Source organism: Scyliorhinus torazame, chromosome 16, assembly GCF_047496885.1.
Source record: "Scyliorhinus torazame isolate Kashiwa2021f chromosome 16, sScyTor2.1, whole genome shotgun sequence".
Classification (NCBI taxonomy): Eukaryota; Metazoa; Chordata; class Chondrichthyes; order Carcharhiniformes; family Scyliorhinidae; genus Scyliorhinus; species Scyliorhinus torazame.
In genome coordinates this window covers 38,463,725-38,485,533 of record NC_092722.1, presented here as the reverse complement: position 1 = coordinate 38,485,533, position 21,809 = coordinate 38,463,725, and the positions used below count along the sequence as shown (strand labels likewise).

Sequence of the window (21,809 nt, the reverse complement as noted above, 5' to 3'; positions counted from 1 at the left end):
CACATTCTCACCATGTCTGTGTGGGTCTCACCCCCACAACCCAAAGATGTGCAGGGTAGGTGGATTGGCCATGCTATATTGTCCCTTAATTGAAAAACAAAATGAATTGAGTACTTTAAATTTTTTTTTAAAAATGCACAAACCCAACACCTCTTTCCTTTTAGGTCTTAAACCTACCAGGCAACTTGTCTCTTGTGATCTTTCCCCAGCTTAATTATTTACACAGAACATGAACCTGTAAAATTAACCTGTTGGAACTGGCCCAGTAGAAAGCTTTGAAATCAGGTAATTAACACAAAGATAGTGATTAAGAAAGATTTCGCAAACTAATAAAACTTGAAAGAAATTTGCTAGAATGTGCCCCTTGCAGTCACACTAGGATATTTAATCATTGCTTCAATCCGCGGAGAAATGCATTTATTGAAGCAACATGAAATTTCAGCAAAATCCTATTGTGTGGATGAAATTTGCCACTTAGAAGCAAGGATCCTGGGGCAGCAAGGTGGCACAGTGGCTAACATTGCTGCCTCATGGCGCCGAGGACCTGGGCTCGATCCCGGCCCCAGGTCCCTGTGAGTCTCCAGGTGTCTGCATGGGTCTCACCCCCACAACCCAAAAGCAGAGTAGGTGGATTGGCCACGCTAAATTGTCCCTTAATTGGGGGGGAAAAAAATAATTGGGTACTCAATTTATAAAAATTTTAAAAAGCAAGGATGGTTCAGGTTTGTCTCAAACAACATCTTCAAAATTTGACTGCCAAAAATGAATTAAAATCTCCCTCCGCAGTCAAGTTCAGCAGTAATGGCCAGGGTTAGATAGGTCACAGAGCTGGGATGCCTTCTTGAATCCTGAAGCAACAGGTTATTTAAAATAATAAATCCTTCAATTTGTAGCCACCTGGGTTGGCCAGCTCCCGACGTAGAATGGAGAACAGCAAAGGCTGAAGGGAAATTCAGCCAACACAGGCAGAAACTAGCAGGTGCAAATTTACTGTGTATTAAACTCTGCAAAAGCCTAGACAGCATCGATACAAGCAGCCATCTGCATAATAATGTAGCAGCCATCTACATACTAATGAGCGATCCCCAGGAACAATCGAAACATTTGGGATAAACAAGGCCAAGCCAGACTCCTCGGTGCCAGCAGGAGCCAATACAAAAGAGGTTAACGGACACCTCAAGACCGCGCATCGATCAGAGAACTGCTCCAGTATTGGAGAAATCGAACCAAGCGTTTGGAACAAAGTCCAATCACTTGGAACTAGGTACAGGGTCTGCCCCGAAAGGCGGGAAGCCCCTGGGGACTATAAAGTTAAGCCCCCAAGTTCAAATCGTCCTTCTTGACCGGGTCACTCAGCAACGTGAACCAACCCTCGACAGTGACCGGTTCAGCTGCCGCCAAGAGCCCGTAAGTCTTAAGTCAACGCTCGCTACGAGATGGGCACTCCTAGCTACCAGTCCATACCAACTTTTGAATCCCGCAGTCTCAGAACCTGAACGAAAGGCCATTTGTTCCCCTCACCTGGTGGGCCAGTCCAAAGCTAAGTATAGGCCTGTTAGTTGTAGAAGTAGCTTTGAAGTAGAATTTATGCATGAGTAGCGATTACTGCGTATAATAAACGTGCTTTGATTTGAATCTTACTAATTGGTGGATTGAGTTATTGATCATTACTTGAAATGAAATGAAAATCGCTTATTGTCACAAGTAGGCTTCAAATGAAATTACTGTGAAAAGCCCCTAGTCGCCACATTCCGGCGCCTGTTCGGGGAGGCTGATACAGGAATCGAGCAGTGCTGCTGGCCTGCCTTGATCTGCTTTCAAAGCCAGCGATTTAGCCCTGTGCTAAATAGCCCCAGACTTGAACTTGAACCTCGTGGCGGTATCATAAAGATACCTGGCGACTCGAGAGCAAAGGTTATAAAACAGAGCCAATTGAACCAACCAAAAGTTACCAACAAATTGGACCTGGACTCTTCTTCCCCACGGACATCCCCAACATGGCAACAAGGTGGAATAAACTTCCCATTCCAACTGTGAATGCTACAAAGGAAAATCACTTCTGGAGTTCCAAATTGAGTTCCACTGCTCAATTTCTTTGTAAGGTCCTTTATTGGTTCCATTGGCTAAAACGGATAGAAACGGTTCCCTACTGTGTTACTTTTGAGAGATGGGACAAGTGGCATCATTGTTTCTAAATAGGGTCATTTAGAACATAGAAAATACAGCACAGAACAGGCTCTTCGGCCCACGATGTTGTGCTGAACTTTTGTCCTAGATTAAGAACAAGTTAATCTACACCCCATCATTCTAGCATAATCCATGTACCTATCCAATAGCTGCTTGAAGATCCCTAATGTTTCCGACTCAACTACTTCCACAGGCAGTGCATTCTGACATCCCCCCCTATATCTTCCACCATTCACCTTAAATTTATGTCCCCTTGTAATGTTTTGTTCCACCCGGGGAAAAAGTCTCTGACTGTCTACTCTATCTATTCCCCTGATCATCTTATAAACCTCTATCAAGTCGCCCCTCATCCTTCTCCGTTCTAATGAGAACGAGTAGGCCAGAGTTAGAAAGGGGCTGCTGCAGAGGGGAAGGCAGGCAGGGGGTCTGGTTCTTCCGAATCATGTATTACCACTGGGCGGCGAATGTGGAGAAGGTGCGGAGCTGGGTCAGAGGGCTTGATTCCCAGTGGGTCAGAATGGAGGAGAGTTTGTGCAGGGGGTCGGAATTGAAAGCACTAGCAACAGCGCCGCTCCCGATAGCCCTGGGGAAATACTCGGAGTCCGGTAATAATAGCTGCATTGAGAATTTGGAGGCAGTTTTACCAACACTTCGGCTTGGGGGCAGGGTCAAAGGAAATGCCGATTCGGGGGAACCACAGATTTGAGCCAGGGAGGTGGGATGGAAATTTTCGGAAATTGGAGGAGAAAGGCATTAAGACACTAAAAGATTTGTTTCTGAGGGGTCGGTTTGCAGGGCTGAAGGAGCTGGAAGAGAAGTATGGGCTGGAGCAGGGGAAAATGTTTAGACACATGCAGGTTCGAGATTTTGCCAGAAAGGAGATACAGGGTTTCCCAGTGGAGCCGGCCTCCACATTGCTGGAGGAGGTGCTGACGACAGGGGGACTGGAGAAGGGAGTAGTGCCAGCAGTTTGCAGAGCTATTTTGGAAGAGGAGAAGGCACCACTGGAAGGGATCAAAGCAAAGTGGGAGAAAAAGTTGGGAGAGGATATGGAGGAGGGGTTCTGGTGTGAGGTGCTCCGGAGAGTGAATGCCTCCACCTCGTGCGCTAGGTTGGGGCTGATACAGCAGAAGGTGGTATACAGAGCACATCTCACAAGGGTAAGGATGAGCCGATTCTTTGAAGGAGTAGAAGATGTGTGTGAACGTCGCGGGGGGGGAGGGGGAGGTCCTGCTAATCACGTTCATATGTTTTGGTCCTGTCCAAAGCTAGAGGATTTCTGGAAGGAGGTTTTTAGGGTAATTTCTAGAGTGGTGCACGTGAAACTGGACCCGGGCCCCCGGGAGGCCATATTCGGGGTGTCGGACCAGCCAGGGTTGGAAACGGATGCAGAGGCAGATGTTGTAGCCTTCGCCGCGTTGAAAGCCCAAAGGCGGATCCTGATGGATTGGAGAGCAACCTCTCCACCCTGTGCCCTGGCGTGGCTGGGGGACCTGTTGGAATTCTTGACTCTTGAGAAGGTTAAGTTAGAACCGAGGGGAAGGATGGAGGGGCTCTACAATTCATGAGCATTATACATTATGCACTTTCAAGAACTGGATAACATCAAACATTAGTTGGGGGGGGGGGGGGGTGGTTGGGAGAGTTGGGGGGATGGGGGCGGTGTGAGTTAATGGTGACTATGGGTGATTCCTGATTCCTTTTTGTCATTTGTTTATGTGAACATGTGGGCTAATGTTTGGGGTTTGGTGGGAGGATGGGATCGTTGTTATTGATATGGGGATTGTTTATGTATAATAAACCGCTGGTCAGAAATTACTGCCAGAATTCAGATATCTGGGGATGAGCAGAACTACAGGTACTAGCAGGCAGTTTGACTATACAGCATGACAGGCAAATCTAATTCTATTTGCGTTCAGTATTCAGGTCAGTACACTTTCCTTCAGAAATTACAAGTTTCACTTATCCTCCGTTTCAGTGGCACTGGTCACTCCCATTGGTGGCCTTGGGTTCAGATACAAAGACTATCCAGCATACAAATCATGCAATTGTATATTTAGGACAGCACAATGGTGCAGTACTTAGCACTGCTGCCTCACGGTCCCGAGGACCCGGGTTTAATCCTGGCCCCGGGTCACTGTCCGTGTAGAGTTTGCATATTCTCCCAGTGTCTGTGTGGGTCTCACCCCCACACCCCAAAGATGTGCAGGGTAGGTGGAATGAACACACTAAATTGACCTTTAATTGGAAAAAAGAATTGGGTACTCTAATTTTTTTTAAAAAATCAATTGTATATTTGGAACAAATCTAGAATACATAAAAGCTAACTTCTTAAAGGAGACCTGCCAGTCTACCTCTCTGCAGACCTCACCAATTAACTGACTAACCATATACAGGGTCTTTGCCAGAACATTTTTGTTTCGTCTGACCATGTGGGAAGGCTCTCCCCCAAAACCATTCTTTCGATTCAACAGGAAGCCAGGTTATTTTCCCTCCCAATTATGGTTTTTTTGAGCCGAGATTGTGATGCCTGCTTAATGAAAAGATGATAAAGTGTTAAAAATATTTAAAAATAAATTGAAAATATGAATATTTGTACGAAGTAGAACAAAGAACAAAGAAAATTACAGCACAGGAACAGGCCCTTCGGCCCTCCCAGCCTGCACCGATCCAGATCCTTTATCTAAACCGGTCTTCTATTTTCCAAGGATCTAGTTCCCTCTGTTCCCCACCCGTTCATATATCTGTCTAGATGCATCTTAAATGATGCTATCGTGCCCGCCTCTACCACCTCCGCTGGCAAGGCGTCCCAGGCACCCACCACTCTCTGCGTAAAAAACTTTCCACGCACATCTCCCTTAAACTTTCCCCCTCTCACCTTGAAATCATGACCCCTTGTAATTGACACCCCCACTCTTGGAAAAAGCTTGTTGCTATCCACCCTGTCCATACCTCTCATAAGTTTGTAGACCTCAATCAGGTCCCCCCTCAACCTCCGTCTTTCCAACGAAAACAATCCTAATCTACTCAACCTTTCTTCATAGCTAGCACTCTCCATACCAGGCAACATCCTGGTGAACCTCCTCTGCACCCTCTCTAAAGCATCCACATCCTTCTGGTAATGTGGCAACCAGAACTGCACGCAGTATTCCAAATGTGGCCTAACCAAAGTCCTATGCAGCTGTAACATGACCTGCCGACTCTTGTACTCAATACCCCGTCCGATGAAGGCAAGCATGCTGTATGTCTTCTTGACCACTCTATCGACCTGCGTTGCCACCTTCAGGGTACAATGGACCTGAACTCCCAGATCTCTCTGAACATCAATTTTCCCCAGGACTCTTCCATTGACCGTACAGTCCGCTCTTGACAAAATCTTCCAAAATGCATCACCTTGCATTTGCCTGGATTGAACTCCATCTGCCATTTCTCTGCCCAACTCTCCAATCTATCTATATTTTGCTGTATTCTCTGACAGTCCTCCTCGCTATCCGCAACTCCACCAATCTTAGTATCATCTGCAAACTTGCTAATCAGACCACCTATACCATTTATGTATATCACAAACAACAGTGGTCCGAGCACGGATCCCTGTGGAACACCACTAGTCACCTTTCTCTATTTTGAGACATTCCCTTCCACCATTACTCTCTGTCTCCTGTTGCCCAGCCAGTTCTTTATCCATCTAGCTAGTACACCCTGAACCCCATACGTCTTCACTTTTTCTATCAACCTGCCACGGGAAACTTTATCAAACGCCTTACTGAAGTCCATGTACATGACATCTACAGCCCTTCCCTCATCAATTAACTTTGTCACTTCCACAAAGAATTCTATTAGGTTTGTAAGACATGACCTTCCCTGGGCAAAACCATGCTGTCTATCACTGATAAGTCTATTGTCTTCCAAATGTGAATAGATCCTATCCCTCAGTATCTTCTCCAACAGTTTGCCTACCACTGACGTCAAGCTCACAGGTCTATAATTCCCTGGATTATCCCTGCTACCCTTCTTAAACAAAGGGGCAACATTAGCAATTCTTCAGTCCTCCGGGACCTCACCCGTGCTCAAGGATGCTGCAAAGATATCTGTTAAGGCCCCAGCTATTTCGTCCCTCGCTTCCCTCAGTAACCTGGGCTAGATCCCATCCGGACCTGGGGACTTGTCCACCTTAATGCCTTTTGAAAGACCCAAAACTGGACTACCGGTTGCAGCTATGCAGAGCTAAGTCGCACGTTCGGCAGCTCCCGCTTGGAATGGACTTTTGGGCTCTTTTCAGGGCCTCCAATGGCATTTTTCCGACACTGCCCGGTGTGGGAAGAAGACTGCAACATTCCCCTGACAGTGTCTGGCTTGGACCAGGAGCGGGGCGACTAAAAAAGTGGTGGTGAAGCCAAAGAAAGTGCAAGGGAAGAAGAGCAAGATGGCGGTGGGCGGGGACCAGGCTGCATGGATGCAGTGGGCGCAGGAGCAGTAGGAGATTATCCAGCGCTGCTTCAGGGAGTTCAAAGCGACCATGCAGGAGCCGATGAACGCTTCTATTGATAAGCTGCTGGAGACCCAGACGGCCCAGGGGGTGGCGATTCGCGAGGTCCGACAAAAGATCTCAGATAACGAGGACGAGATCTTGGGCCTAGCGGTAAAGGTGGAGGAGCACGAGGCGCTCCACAAGCAATGGCAGGAACGGTTCGAGGAGATGGAGAATCGGTCGAGGAGGAAGAATCTGCGGATCCTGGGCCTCCCGGAGGCGCCGGACGTGGGGGCCTATGTGGTCACCATGTTAAACTCGCTGATGGGAGCGGGGTCCTTCCAGGAACCCCTGGAGCTGGAAGAGGCCCATAGAGTGCTGGCGAGGAGGCCCAAGGCTAATGAGCCGCCACAGGCGGTGCTGGTGCGGTTTCATCGGTTCCCTGATCGGGAGTGCGTACTCAGGTGGGTCAAGAAAGAGAGGAGCAGCAGGTGGAAGAATGCGGATGTTTGAGTATATCAGGACTGGAGCGCGGAGGTGGCGAAGAAGAGGGCCAGGTCCAACCGGGCGAAGGCGGTGCTGCACAGGAAGGGGGTGAAATTTGGCATGCTGCAGCCGTCGCGTCTGTGGGTCACCTACAAGGACCGGCAACATTATTTTGAGTCCCCGGAGGAGGCGTGGGCCTTTGTTCAGGCCGAGACGCTGGACATAAACTGAGGGTCGGGATGGGGGGGTCGGGAGTGGGGACGGTCGGGGGTTGCTTTTGTTGTGATACATTTTGAGGGGGGGTTCTTTGTTCTTGTTTAGTTTTGGTTCAGTGTGGGTGGTTAGGGTGGGTTGGGCACTGTTTTGGTCGGGTCTATCGGGTGGGCTCTTGGAGGGGGGGCAAGTAAACGGAATAGCGGGTGGATGGCCGGGAGGGGGGGGGATGGGGCCCCGCGGGGAGGGCGAGGCCGAGTCGGGGATGAGGGGACTGGGCCAGTAAAAGGAGCTGCGACGGAGGAGGCGGGGCCAGGCAGGTGGAAAGCTTTTCCCACGCTTGGGGTGGAAGGGGGAGGCGGAGAGCCTGCTGGTGGGTAATAGAGGGGGAGGGGAAGTCCCACAATGGGAGGAGTCGAAGGAGAGGGCTGCTGGTATGGTCAAGGGGGAGCTGGAGCGAGTAGAGGGGGTCGGGACGGGGGTCTGCCTCGGGCGTGGGGTGCGGGCAAGTGGCTGCCAAGGAGGGGTTATGGCTAGTCGGCGGGGGAGGGGGACGGGTAACCCCCTGATCCGGCATGTTAACCTGGAACGCAAGGGCACTGAACGGGCAGGTTAAGCGGGCCTGGGTGTTCGCACACCTGAAGGGGCTGAAGGCGGATGTTGTCATGCTCCAGGAGACACACCTGAAGGTGGCAGACCAGGTAAGATTAAGGAAGGGGTGGGTAGGCCAGGTGTTTCATTCGGGGCTGGATGCCAAAAATCAGGGGGTGGCGATCTTGGTGGGAGGGTGTCATTCGAGGCGTCGAGCATTGTGACAGACAATGGCAGCAGGTACGTAATGGTAAGCTGCAAGGGGAAAGGGTGATGCTGGTCAACGTGTACGCCCCGAACTGGGACGATGCAGGTTTTATGCGGCGCATGTTGGGTCAGATCCCAGACTTGGAAGTGGGGGGCCTGATAATGGGGGGGGGGGGGACACGACTTTAACACGGTTTTGGAACCGGCACGTCTAGGACGTGTAGGAGGCCTGCTGCGGCTAAAGTGCATGCCCAGCGCTGGAGGAATTTTGGAAGGGCGTAGCGAGGACGGTGTCGAGGGTGATGGGATCCAGGGTCAAACCGGGCTAGGGGCTCGCAATATTTGGGGTTGCGGAGGAGCCGGGAGTGCAGGAGGCGAAAGAGGCCGGTATTCTGGCCTTTGCGTCTCTGGTAGCCCGGCGAAGGATTCTTCTTCAGTGGAAGGATGCGAGGCCCCCAGGTGTGGAATCCTGGATCAACGATATGGCGGGGTTTATTAAATTGGAGAGGGTGAAATTTGCCTTAAGGGGATCGGTGCAAGGGTTCTTCAGGCGGTGGGAACCGTTTTTGGACTTCTTGGCAGAACGGTAGACAATGGTCAGCAGCAGCAGCAACCCGGGGGGGGGTTCTATTTTATTTATTTAATTTTATATTTATTTATTTTTGTTTGTCTATACTGGCGGATCTGAAGGGGTGTATATATTTGCTATGTGTTTCGGCGGGTGTTAATATATTATTTATGTATGGGGGTGGAGGGGCACAGGGTTGTTTTGTTTTGTATTTCATTCTATTGGGTTCCTTTTACATTTTGTTGTTGATATTTTGTGAAAACTTTAATAAATTTAAAAAACATTTTTTAATAGAATACCCAAAACTTCCCCCTTCCTTATGCCGACTTGACCTCGAGTATTTAAACATCCATCCCTAGCCTCAACATCCGTCATGTCCCTCTCCTTGGTGAATACCAATGCAAAGTACTCATTAAGAATCCCACCCATTTCCTCTGACTCCACGCATAAATTCCCTCTTTTGTCTTTGAGTGGGCCAATCCTTTCTCTAGTTATCCGCTTGCTCCTTATATACGAAGTATGAGGCAAGACAATGGATTAGCTAACAATACAAAAGAAAGGCACTGCAGAAACTGGAAATCTGAAATAAGAACAGAAAATATTGGGAACGTTCCAGTGGTGGCCATGGTGTGAGTGGTCGCGCATTTGGCAGCTCCCACTCGAGGCTGTTTATTTGGCGGGTGGGAATTGAGCGGTTTGGGTGAGACATCTTTTCAAGCTTGGAGGGGTTGTTAGGGGAGTATGAACTGCCCAGCAGGAATGGGTTCCGGTAATTATGTGAGGAAACTATGTGAGGAAACAAGTGTCCTGAGCTGCCGCCCCTGGGGTTGCAGGACAAGGTAGTGTCGAAAATAGGGGTTGGTGAGGGCAGGGTGGCAGATTTACAAAGAATTAAAGGACTGGGAGGGCGCCCCAATAGAAGACATTAAGCGGAAGTGGGAGGAAGAGCTGGGCAAGGTGCTGGAGGCTGGGTTATGGGAGGGGTCTCTGAGGAGGGCGAGTGCATCCTCTGTGCTAGGCTTAGCTTCATTCAATTTAAAGTAGTTCATGAGGTGCATATGATGGTGGCCAGAATGAGTTTTTTGAGGGAGTGGAGGATAGGTGTGGGCGGTGCACCGGGGGGGGGCACGAACCATGTCCACATGTTTTGGGCCTGTCCGAAGCTGGAGGGATTCTGCTGGGGATTCGCTGAGGTGATGTCGGAGGTATTGAAGATGAAGATGGTCCAGAGTCCAGAAGTAGCAATTTCTGGTGTGTTGGAAGTCCAGAGGGAGAGAGGCACCGCATTTTGGCCTTAGCCTCTTTGGCAGGCCGCAGACAGATCTTGTTGGGATGGAGGGATGCCGAACCCGGGGGAGTGGGTGAGCGACCTCGCGGAATTCTTTAGGTGGAAAAAAATCAAGTTTGCCTTGAGATGGTCTGTGGAGGGGTTTGCCCGGAGATGGCATTTCTTCCAGGATAGCCTTAATAAAAACATTTTGGAAAATAAAATATTGGGAACAACTCTGGATCAGGTAGCATCTGTGGACAGTGCATGGGCGAGCACAAGATTGAGTTAAAGCCTCAACCTTCCCTCAGAACTGGAAACGGTGAGCATAGTGGCACAGTGGTTAGCACTGCTGCCTCATGGCACCGAGGACCCGGGTTCAATCCCGGCCTCAGGTCACTGTCTGTGCGGAGTTCGCACATTATCCCCATGTCTGTGTGGGTCTCACCCCCACAACCCAAAATGATGTGCAGGGTAGGTAAACTGGCCATGCAAAATTGCCCCTCAATTGGAAAAAAATTGGGTACTCTTAAAAAAATTTTTCAAAGAGAACTGGAAAATATCAAGAGTTGTAACTGCTTTTAAGTACAAGGGCAGGGAGAAAAAAATTGATATGGAGTGGAAAGCAGAAGATATTAATTGTCAAAAGAGATGATGGTGCAAACTAAGAGATGATAATGGGACAATAAATGGAAAATAAAAAGAGGTGGTCTGGAGGAGGTGTAAATGAGATATCCTATCACCAACAATTGCCACTGAATCAATTACAGTAGGTACAGTTGAGTGCGAAATTGGTAAACCCATACCCAATGAATGACTGCTACTCTCAACTGGAGTCAGTTACTGTAAAGGAACATAATATAACGATGGTAGTTGAATCCTTTGTCCTGTCATTTACCTTTCTGTATTAGTTTTATCTTCTTCTTCAGGACTTGCACTCCCCAGGATACGTTTCCGTGCTTCTGCGTATTCTGCCTCTCTCTGGGCCAGTGACTTGACTTGTGGAGGTGGTCTTGTCGCAGAGTTCGGTGTGCTGACCACTCCGTTACTCGTCGGTCTTTTCAAAATGCGAATCTGTGGGGTGCAGGGTGTTGGATGGAGATCATCCTGAATGACGATGGGAACTTTAGGCGGCAGCTTTGATTTCCTGTTTAAATACAAAAACATTATGACAGACTTTCTGGAATGCCATTCTCCCCAAATGCAGTGTCAAACATGAAATCATGAGACAGCATCCAACTGGACACCTGATCAGGAAGGGATTATGGCAGAACTTGAACAAAAATGGGCTGAGGAAAAATGGGAACGGTAACGCAGAGTCGTGAAGAGATGGCGGAATGCACTGCTGGCTTTTCGCAAGCGTGTGGCACCCTTCTTGGCAGGCTAGGCTGACAAAGAAGGGGACTGATTTCTTTTTTAAACTGCTATAACAAAATAGGCAGGCCTCTTCAACAGCTCACTTGAGGCACAGATTCAGAAGGTCTACGCTGAGCCAGCCGTCTAGTATTCTTTCTGTTGTGACTTCCCAAAGTCGAAGTGAAATGGCAGCTTCCAGACCACATTTAATGCACCTTGAACGTTGATGCTGGCATTTGTTAATTTTTACTGTTACAATCAATGACGGACAGGGAACAATGCTTTTCTCCATGCAGACTGTTCCATAAAACTGCGACGGCTTGTGAATCTTAGTAAATACACTCCCCACCCAAAACCATGTGATCTAAAGTAATTATCTCAATTGTCGGCAGCAGTCATTTGGCGGAAAGCTTTCCTCTGAACAGACGAGCTTGAAAAGCACTCATTCATAGCAGATCTGGGACTTGTGGTGGCAACATGTAGATAAAGGTCACACATTAGGTGGCTCCTGCTAGAGATCTGGTTTTTGGACTTTTATGCTCGGTTTCAGGGGTAGTTTGTGAATGAGTTGGTACGGGAAGTCACAAGGAGGCTGAGAAATGTTGAAGACCCGGAAAGAAGGAAGGGGGTGGGTGAGTGAAAGTCCGCTGTCGAGTGAGGCTGAGAGTCCTGCAGGAAGAAAGATGGCGGGGGCAATGTCGACGGGTGGGGCCGCTCCCCTCGTGGTGGAAACTATTTTTAAAAAATAAATTTAGAGTACCCAATTAATTTTTCCAATTAAGGGGCAATATAGCATGGACAATCCACCTACCCTACATATCTTTGGGTCGTGGAGGCAATACCCACGGAAAGACGGGGAGAATGTGCAAACTTCACACGGAGAGTGACCCAGAGCCGGGATCGAACCTGGGACCTCGGCGCCGTGAGGCAGCAGTGCTAACCACTGTGCCGCTGTGCTGCCCTCTCACGGTGGAAATTCTGACCATGGTGATGTTGGTGGAGTTCGAGAGGCTGTTTGCCAAGCATATGGAGGTGCTTCGGAGGGAGATGATGACTGCGATGAAAGAGTGGGTGGAGGAGGCAATTGCAACGGTAAAGGTGGTGATGAGGGTTTGTGTACATGTATTTTGGGCTTTAGTTTTCATTTTTTACTTATGGGTGCATTTCTGTATTGTTCTTGCAGGGGTCACCACACTGGCAAACGTAGGTTGGCTAGTGAATGGGAGTGTGTGTGTGTGTGTGCGTGTGTGTGGTCGTTGAACCTGGGAGGTGTGAATGGTTGGGGGGAGGGGGGGGGGGATTGATACTGGGTGAGGTGCTTTCAAGAGAAACTGGATGGGGGATGCTGGGAGGGGGTGTCGACGGTGACAAACGGATGGGGAGGGCCTGCCTGGATGGGCAGGTGATGGCGGGAAGGGCGAGAACCCCGATCAGAATAGTGACATAGAACCTGAGGGGGTTGGGGGACCGGTGAAGAGAGTGAGTGTTTTCATGCACTTGTGTTTAAAAGCTGATGCGGTGATGCTGCAGGAGACCCACTTGAGGGTGAAGGATCAGGCTTAAGGACAGTTGAGGGAATCAGGTGTTTCATTCGGGGTTCGAGAGTAGGACTCGGGGGCGGCGCGATCTTGGTGGGCAAGAGGGTGAGGTTTCAGATGGACTCGAAATGTTAGCTCTTATCTCTCCCTACAGATGCTGCCAGACCTGCTGAGATTTTCCAGCATTTTCTCTTTTGGTTTCAGATTCCAGCATCCGCAACAATTTGCTTTTATCCAGTGGATGTGGGGTCACTGGCAGATTGGAGCTTCTGTGACAAGATAGGGAGGTGATTGAGGAATATGTGGGTGGGGTTTAATTGCACGACGGAGGTCTCACGATAGGTGATCTGGGAGGCTCTGAACAATGGTGAGGGGGAGGTGATCTTGATTAAGGCTAAGGTGGACGGGGAGGAGAGGCAGGAACACCAACGACTGAGATTTTGGAGGTGGATGGGAGGCTTGCGGGATCCTGGAGTTGCGGGCGAGATTTGATCTATTGTACACAGGGAAAGCTGTGCGGCAGCTGAGAGGGGCGAGGGGGGCTGACTACGAGTATGGGGAGAAGCAGGGCGTATGTTAGCAGATCAATTCCATAGAGAGGCCGAGGTGAGGGAGATAATTGGGGTGCAGGACAAGATGGCTAAGATAGTGGTGGCTCTGAAACAGATTAATAAGGTGCTTGAGGAGTTCTATAGGGACCCGTGTAAGTCGGAGTCACCGGAGGAGGAGCAGGAGATGAGGGAGTTTTTGGGTGGGCTAGAGTGTCCACGGTTGGGGGAGAGGGCAGGGTTGAAGGAGGTGAATGGGAGGACGCAGGCAAGGAAGGCGGCAGGACCCGACAGGTTTCCGGTCAAATTTTATAAAATATTTAAGGATAGGCTGGCGCCTCTGATGGTGGGAATGGTTGAGGGCGCGATGGTTAGGGGTGCCTTGCCGCAAACAATGGGGCAGGCCTCCATCTCGCTCGTGCGAAAGGACAAGGATCCGGTGTAGTGTGGGTCGTATAGGCCCTTATCACTGCAGAATGTAGACGCCAAGATATTGGCAAAGGTGTTGCGTTTAAGGTTGCAAGGGTGCCTCCCAAAGATGATTGAGGAGCATCAGACAGGGTTCGTAAAGGGAAGACAGTCGTCCTCGAATGGGAGGAGGTTGTTGAACGTGGTGCTTTCTACGGCAGAAGGGACGGAGACGAAGGTGGTGCCGTTGCTGGATGTGGAGAAGGTGTTCAATCGGGTGCAGTGGAGTTATTTGATGGCAGTATTGGAGAAATTTGGGATTGGGCAGAAGTTTGTGGTGTGGGTGCAGCTACTATATAAGGAGCCGATGGTGAGCGTGTGCACAAACAGTATGAACGCAGGGTATTTTGCATTCCCGGAGTACGAGGCAGGGTGCCCCATGTCCCCCCTTCTATTTGGATTGGCTATAAAACCCTTGGTTATTGAGCTGAGGAGCTTGGGGTTGTGGAACGGATAGTTGGGGGGAGGGGGGGGGGGGGGGTGAAGAGAAGAGAACAGAGGGTGTCCTTATATGCAGACAACTTGTTGCTGTATATTTCGGAGCTGTGTTATTCGGTGAAGTGTATAATTAGGTTGCTCCAGAGATTTGGGACATTTTCAGGATCCAAATTGAATTTAGGGAAAAGTGAGTATTTTGTGATCTCCCCTCCAGGAGAGGCTGCCATTTCACCTGCCAGTGTCTCATTTTAGGTAGGTTGGGGTGTAAGTGGCCCAGGATTGGATAGGGCTTCGGAGGTTTAATTTCACTAGCTTGGTGGGGAGGGTGAAGGCTGATTTGCTGAGGTGGGGCAATCTCCCTCTGTTGTTGGCGGGCCGGGTACAGGCAGTAAAGATTAATGTTTTACCGCGATCGGAACGAGAGGGGGTTAAGGAAATTAAGGATTTGTTTCTGGGAGGGCGATTTGCGAGTATGGAAGAGTTAGGTGAGATGTTTGGGCTGATGCTGCAAAATCTTTAGATATATGCAGGTATGGGACTTTGCGAAGGTGTTCCCGAACTTCCCAATAGCGCCTGCCTCCTCGTTGCTGGAGGCGGTGCTATCAGAGGGAGTTGTCTCGACGATTTATGGTAGGATTTTGGAGGAGGATGGGGTGTCCATGATGCGGTTAAGGTGAAGTGGGAGGAAGAGTTGGGAGTGGTGCTGCGGAGGGCAAATGCCTCAACTTTGTGCGCGAGGCTGATACAGCTGAAGGTAGTGTACCTTACAAAGGGCGCACCTTACAAAGTCTAGGCTGAGCTGGCTGTTTGAAGGGGTTGAGGATGCCTGTGAGTGATGTTGGGAGGGGCCCTGCGAATCACGTACATAGGGTTTTGTCCTGCCTGAAGCTGGAAAGGTTTTGGAGGACGGTGTTCAGCACCATTTCGGGGGTTTTACATGTGGACGCAGAGCCCGGTCCCCTGGAAGCCATATTCGGGGTGTCAGATTGGCCCTGCTGCAGGCCGGTGCGGGGGCAGATGATTTTGCCTTTGCCTCGCTGAATGCTCGTAGGCGGGGTGGAGGTCAGCTTCGCCACTCTGTGCCTCGGCATGACAGGGGGAACTGCTGGAGTTTCTGACCCTGGGAAAGGCGAAATTTGCTCTGAGGGGGGCGAGTGATGGTTTCTACAATTGTTGGGGATTTGCTCATCATGCATTTTCAGGAGTTGGTTAGCATTGACTGTTGGGGCAGCACGGTGGCGCAGTGGGTTAGCCCTGCTGCCTCACGGCACCGAGGTCCCAGATTCGATCCTGGCACTGGGTCACTGTCCGTGTGGAGTTTGCACATTCTCCCCGTGTCTGCGTGGGTTTCGCCCCCACAACCCAAAGATGTGCAGGGTAGGTGGATTGGCCACTCTAAATTGACCCTTAATTGGAAAAAATGAATTGGGTACTCTAAATTAATTTTTAAAAAGGGGGAAAAAAGCATTGACTGTTCGGAAGGGATGGGGGTTTGGGTTAGGTTGTTTTGTATTCTAAAATTGTTGAAAATTTGTTGAATACAAATACTTTCAAAAAAAAATTCAAAGCAGATGTGGGGCAGATCGTTGGATAACGAACAGGATTAGAAATCCCCAGCAAGTTTTTTGATCTCTGAAACAGAGAAATTCCCCCGTTCTCATGATTGTTCTGAAGTCAGAAGCTCTCTTACCGCTGTCAACTATTGCCAATACAAACTGTTCCTGTTTTCCCATGCACTTTCACATTCTACCAGAGAATGTTTACAAGGCATTGTAAAGATGCAAGCGTTACTACCTCCCCATGTCACTGGCTGCAATATTACTTCAAAAAAGTGATTCTTCTAACCTAATTTATACGTGTGCTGCTAGATACCAAGTCTACAATATACCTTGCACCACAAGGTCCATGGTCTGTTACACGATACATCAGCATACCCCTCAAATAATATCTGCACTTACGCAGTGTTTCATCACCTCAGACCTTTCAAATTATTTTACACAATGACTTTTGTAGACATTGGGTAAAAACAGCAGCCAATTTGTCTGCAGGAACCACCACCCCCCCCCCCCCCCCAGTAACTGTGATAAGTGCCTTATTAATCGTTTTTTGGTTGTATTGATTGTAGATGTTGGTCCAGATAATGGAAGACAACATTGCTGCCTCTACAACACTCCCTAACTTCCAGATTGGGAAAAATAAAGATGCCTGTTTTCCTCAACCTTGCCCATGAATTAGTCAAATTGAAGAACATTTTTCCATACAATTTCCACCCCCTTCCTTCAAAGGTGGTGACAAATGCTGGGTTGCAGCAACCAAGCTCAGGCAATCATTCTTCACCTGCAAGTATCAAAAGCCATAACTGGAAGAAACATTTCACCTGAGCGTAATCTCATCATTAATGTTGGTCCACACATTCCAGCAGGAACCATGAGATAAATGATTAAAAAGCACCAACTTGGTCTGATTTTCCTCACACCATTCCCACTGCTGTCGCATTTCATTTTTTCCCCCAATTAAGGGGCAATTTAGCGTGGCCAATCCATCTAACCTGTACATCTTTGGGTTGTGGGGGTGAAACCCACGCAGACACGGGGAGAATGTGTAAACTCCACACAGACAGTGAGCCGGGGCCAGGATCGAACCCAGGACCTCAGCGCCGGAGGCAGCAGAGCTAACTCTGCGTCACCGTGTCGCCCTTGCTGCCACATTTCAGATCAATAATCCACAAACTAATGATATAAAAGAAAATCATAGGATGGTTACAGCACAGTGCATTGGTTCACGGACTCCCAAGATGCCAGCCCATTTTGCGGCCTTGTGGATTCTGTGCATCGTGCCTATGTAGTTGTTTTAGACTGCACCCCCTTTTCAGTTACTTAAAATAAAAAACTTTTTGAAGTTTTGTTTACACTTCAACACCACGCTCCTGAACTACGGGTACCTGGTGCAGAGAGGGGTAGGGAAAGAGGACCACCTCCTTGCGCACCTGCTCCAGGGCCTGACCAAACTGGTCATCAACAGGTACAGGCAATGGGCAATCAAAGGGGTGTTCTGACCTGACTGTCTGCCCCTCTGCCGTGGAGACAATCACGGTCGGGTGTCCCTGGAAAGGGAGCATGCAGTGTCTACTGGCAACGTTGAGACCCTACGTGCCCATTGGGGTGCTTTATTGGCCACTCTAATCACATATTGGTTTGGTGTTTTAAGTCTCATTTGTGATTTGCTCTTTCTTTAAAGCAGTTTCCCTTTAAGGGACTGTCCCTTTAATTTGTCCCTCAGCTTATTTGATTTAGTTTACTTGGTTATTTATGATCAAAATAGTTGGAGATCATTCAGTCCAGTGTGTCTGTGCCAACTCTCCAAGTGCAACTCAGCTAGTCCAACTCCCCGCCTTTTCCCTGTAGGGTCCTACAAATTTATTTTTAGAAAATCACAATTCTTTCTTAAAAGCTTCAATTGAACCTGCCTTTACCTGGACAATATCCAGCCTTGGGTTGACAAGTGGCAAACAACATTCATGTCACACAAGTGCCAGGCAATGACCATCTCCAACAAGAGAGAATCAAACCATTGCACCTTGACATTCAATGGCATTACCATTGCCAAGTCCCCCATTATCAATACCCTGGGGATTCCCATTGACCTAACTGAACTGGACTAGCCATATAAATACTCTGGCTACAAGAGCAGATCAAAGGCCAGGAATCCTGCGGTGAGAAACTTACCTCTCAACTCACCAAAGTCCCACCACCATCTACAAGGCACAAGTCATGAATGTGACAGAATACTCTCCACTTGCCTCAATGAGTGCAGCTACAACACCACAAGAAGATTGACACAAAGCAGCCTACCTGATTGGCATCCCATCCACACCTTGCACCACTGACCCACCGTAGCAGCAATGTGTACCATCTACAAGATTCACTACAGCAACACACCAAGGCTCCTTCCTTCCAAACACTACCATCTAGAAGGACAAGGGCAGCAAATTCATGGGAATACCACCTACAAGTTCACCTCCAAGCCACTCACCATCCTGACTTGGAAATTTGTCGTGCTTCCTACACTGTGGCTGGGTCAAAATCCTGGAACTCGGCAGCACAGTGGCGCAGTGGGTTAGCCCTGCTGCCTCATGGCGCCGAGGTCCCAGGTTCGATCCCGGCTCTGGGTCACTGTCCGTGTGGAGTTTACACATTCTCCCCATGTTTGCATGGGTTTCGCCCCCACAACCCAAAGATGTGCAGGTTAGGTGGATTGGCCACACTAATTAATTGGAAAAAATTAATTGGGTACTCTAAATTTTAAAAAAATAATCCTGGAACTCTCCCTAACAGCACCGTGGATGTACCTACACAGACTGCAGTGGTTCATGACGGCAGCCCACCACCTTATCAAAGGAAATTAGGGATGGGCAATAAATGCTGGCCTAGCCTTTGAATTAATTCCCCATTCTTTTATCGATGGGCCATAAGGTCTCTTTTTGTACTGTAAACTTCCATGACTCTATAAGTGATCTAAGTCCCTGGATTTGTTTTATCTTCCTTTTTTGAAAATAGAAACATTAGCTGTCTTGCAGCCCTTCAGTGTGTCTCCTCTCTCTCTTCCTTAGTGTAATCCCCTTAGACTCTCAGTTTTAGTTGCTCTAAGTTTAGTTTATCAACTATCATTTAAATGTCTTGATATTAGAAAAAAGATAAAAAAGGTTATGTTCCTTCCAAAATCTGTGACAAACAACACAAAAAAATTGGGAGCATTTTAAGTGTAATTGGAGGGCTAAAGTTAGTCAAATTGCTCCAGCTTCACCTAAAGTCAGCTGTGCCTTCTAAACTCTTGCTCACATTACAACACAGTCCTGGAGTTGGGAGCTACCTTATGTGGTCATTGGCAACTCCAATTTGTCTTCCCTCCTAATAAGCATCAATTCTAATTCCTGGATTGTCCAATTCTTGGGAGGGTTGGTGCAGACTCGATGGGCCGAATGCCTCCTTCTGCACTGTCGGGATTCTAGGATTCTAAGGCTTTTCCATTTCCATTAGTGTATGCAAATACCAGAATCAGAACGTTCTTTCAGGAAACCACCTTTGGAAAATCATAAGTCTTTCTGAAGCATTTTCCTTTCCCCAATGTCTCCACTCCTCTCTGCTATGTGGGCTACAATTCCATTGGCAACATCCACCTTGCGACGCAAGTGTCGACAGTTATAAAGACCACCACAGTTGTAAAGACCACCACAGCCAAGCTGATCTTATCCTCTCCACACTGTACATATGTAATATTTCCAACAGAGGTCATTGAAAGCGATCAGGCGCCCGAACCCTGATCAGCCAGTTACAAGGAAACAATCAAACCCAGCACTTCAAAAGTTAGGGAGCACAGCCCAAGGACTAAATTATGAAAAAACATTTAGGGAGAACAACTTTAATTAAAAGATGGATAACGGTCTGGAATAATTCTCTAGAGGAGGCCGTCATGGCAAAGCCACATTTGGATTCAAGCTGGCTGTGATGGAAGATTTGGGATATTAGAGGGATGAACTTTGAAAAGCTAAAATGGTGATTTCTCACTCCTGAATTTAATATGACAGTATGGAATAGGGACTTCCTTCAATTCTACAGAGTGGGGTGCATGCCTATCAATCGAGTCATTAAGCAGAGCAAAAAACAAACAATTAAAAAAATTTAGAGTACCCAATTCTTTCTTTTCTCAATTAAGGGGCAATTTAGCATGGCCAATTCACCTACCCTGCACATCTTTTTGTGTTGTGGGGGTGAGTTCCATGCAGACATGGTGACAATAAACCAACTATTTTTAGTTCTTACTTTTCTTTCTGTTGGATCTTCAGTTTTGCCTCCAGTCGTCGATCAATTTCCTGTAAGAAAGGAAAAACAAACAAACACATAAAAGTACATACATAGATTCTCAATGAAACAATATTCAAGCCATATGCAGAGCTGCTCACAAAGGTAATGATCAACCCAAGTAGATTAACTGGATTGCAAATACATTAAGTGGTCTGGTAAATAGGATGGCAGAGCGAAAGCAATCAAAATAAATTTCACCAAATAAAATTGAAAAAAAACAGAATAGGCAAATGCCAGTTCAGTGCACCACAAATTATGTATTAATTGAAACTGAAACCTCGCAAAGTGGGATTTAGAAGTATGGCAGATGTGACAGAAGCCACATTGCCTTTTGATTTATGGCCATTTTAAAATAGAAAATGAAAGGTATTGGGGCGGCAAGGATGATGCAACATTAGCTGTATCACTAGGATGGGCAAAACGCTGTAGGCTTCCTTTTGGGGACAATAATTTCTATCCCAGAAAGGCATTTGGCTGGAAGTGCATTCACAATACCACTTTTAAACTTGGATTGCAAAATGATAGGTGATGTAAAATCAGATTCCTAAGTGAGGTGGAGTGGGACGCGTAGGATTTGCACTTTGCTTAGCTTTAGAATTAGGTCATATACAGCACGTACAGTAACTACTGCCTCACAGCAACACTGCAAAGTGCATATGTTCCCTAAAAATATATTTTATTATTATGGCAGAGTCACAGCAAGACACTAAAAAAGTAACTTTGAAGTTTAAAATATCAGATGCCAGTAAACCATTTAGAAGCAAATTCACTAATGCATCAACAATCCATCTGTATCCCACTAAGCAGCTATTTTGCACTCGCCAGTTATTCAGTTGGGGTTTGCCAAGTTAAGCCTAATTCTTCCCTTGCTCAATATCTGCACATGCATTGCCCTCTTCAGATCCCAGAGGCTCAAAGGCGAATCAAAGTGTTTCTTTACATGCAAGGGCGCTGCAAGTCACCAAAGAGCTTTGATTTCAAATCTATAGTGCCTTTAACGTTTAATATTTAAACTGCATGGGTCTGATCTGTGCTGAAGCTAAACTATTAAACAGTATTAAATTTGGAGTTTTGAATAAAAACAGACAAATCTGTCCTAACCAAAACCAGTTATCCTGAACTAGCCTGCTGTCAAGAAGGTCCCTGGTAATATCCAGGCATCAACACTATCATACAGTACAAATCTTTTGGCAACTTTTAAGTTTCCTTCCCTTGCTTGGGTGCAGTCCCACAACACGGATAACCCCCTCTTACCTTTTTAAGCTATTTTTGCCATGTGTTCACAGCTGTCTGGTAGCAGAGGATACAGTACTGTCATACTTTTGCTACTGAACTTCTACTCCAGAGGACTGGACCAATGATCCGGAGGTATGAGTCCAATTCCCCCAAAAGCCAATATCAATAATGAGGTTGCTATAAACAATAATTCAATTATGTCCTTTAGGGAAGGAGATCAGCTGTTCTTACCTGGTCAAACCTATAGTATATGTGACTCCAGATCCACAGCAATGTAGTCAACTCAACGGCTTTCTAAAATGGTCAAGCAAGATGTAGGAACATACAAAATAGGACAAGTAGGCCATTCAGTAAGATTGTGGCTGATCTGTTTTGTG

At 47.7% G+C, this 21,809-nt stretch overlaps 1 protein-coding gene across 1 annotated transcript in view; it reads right to left on the bottom strand.

Moving 5' to 3' along the window:
• The window catches only part of szrd1 (SUZ RNA binding domain containing 1), a 39,207-nt gene that overhangs the window by 12,699 nt on the left and 4,699 nt on the right, over positions 1–21,809 (bottom strand). Inside the window, exons 2-3 of the mRNA XM_072478324.1 lie at positions 20,155–20,204; positions 10,886–11,134 (exon numbers count right to left, since the gene is read on the bottom strand). Coding sequence (XP_072334425.1) covers positions 10,886–11,134; positions 20,155–20,204 — 299 coding nt within the window. The remainder of the gene's footprint in view (positions 1–10,885; positions 11,135–20,154; positions 20,205–21,809) is intronic.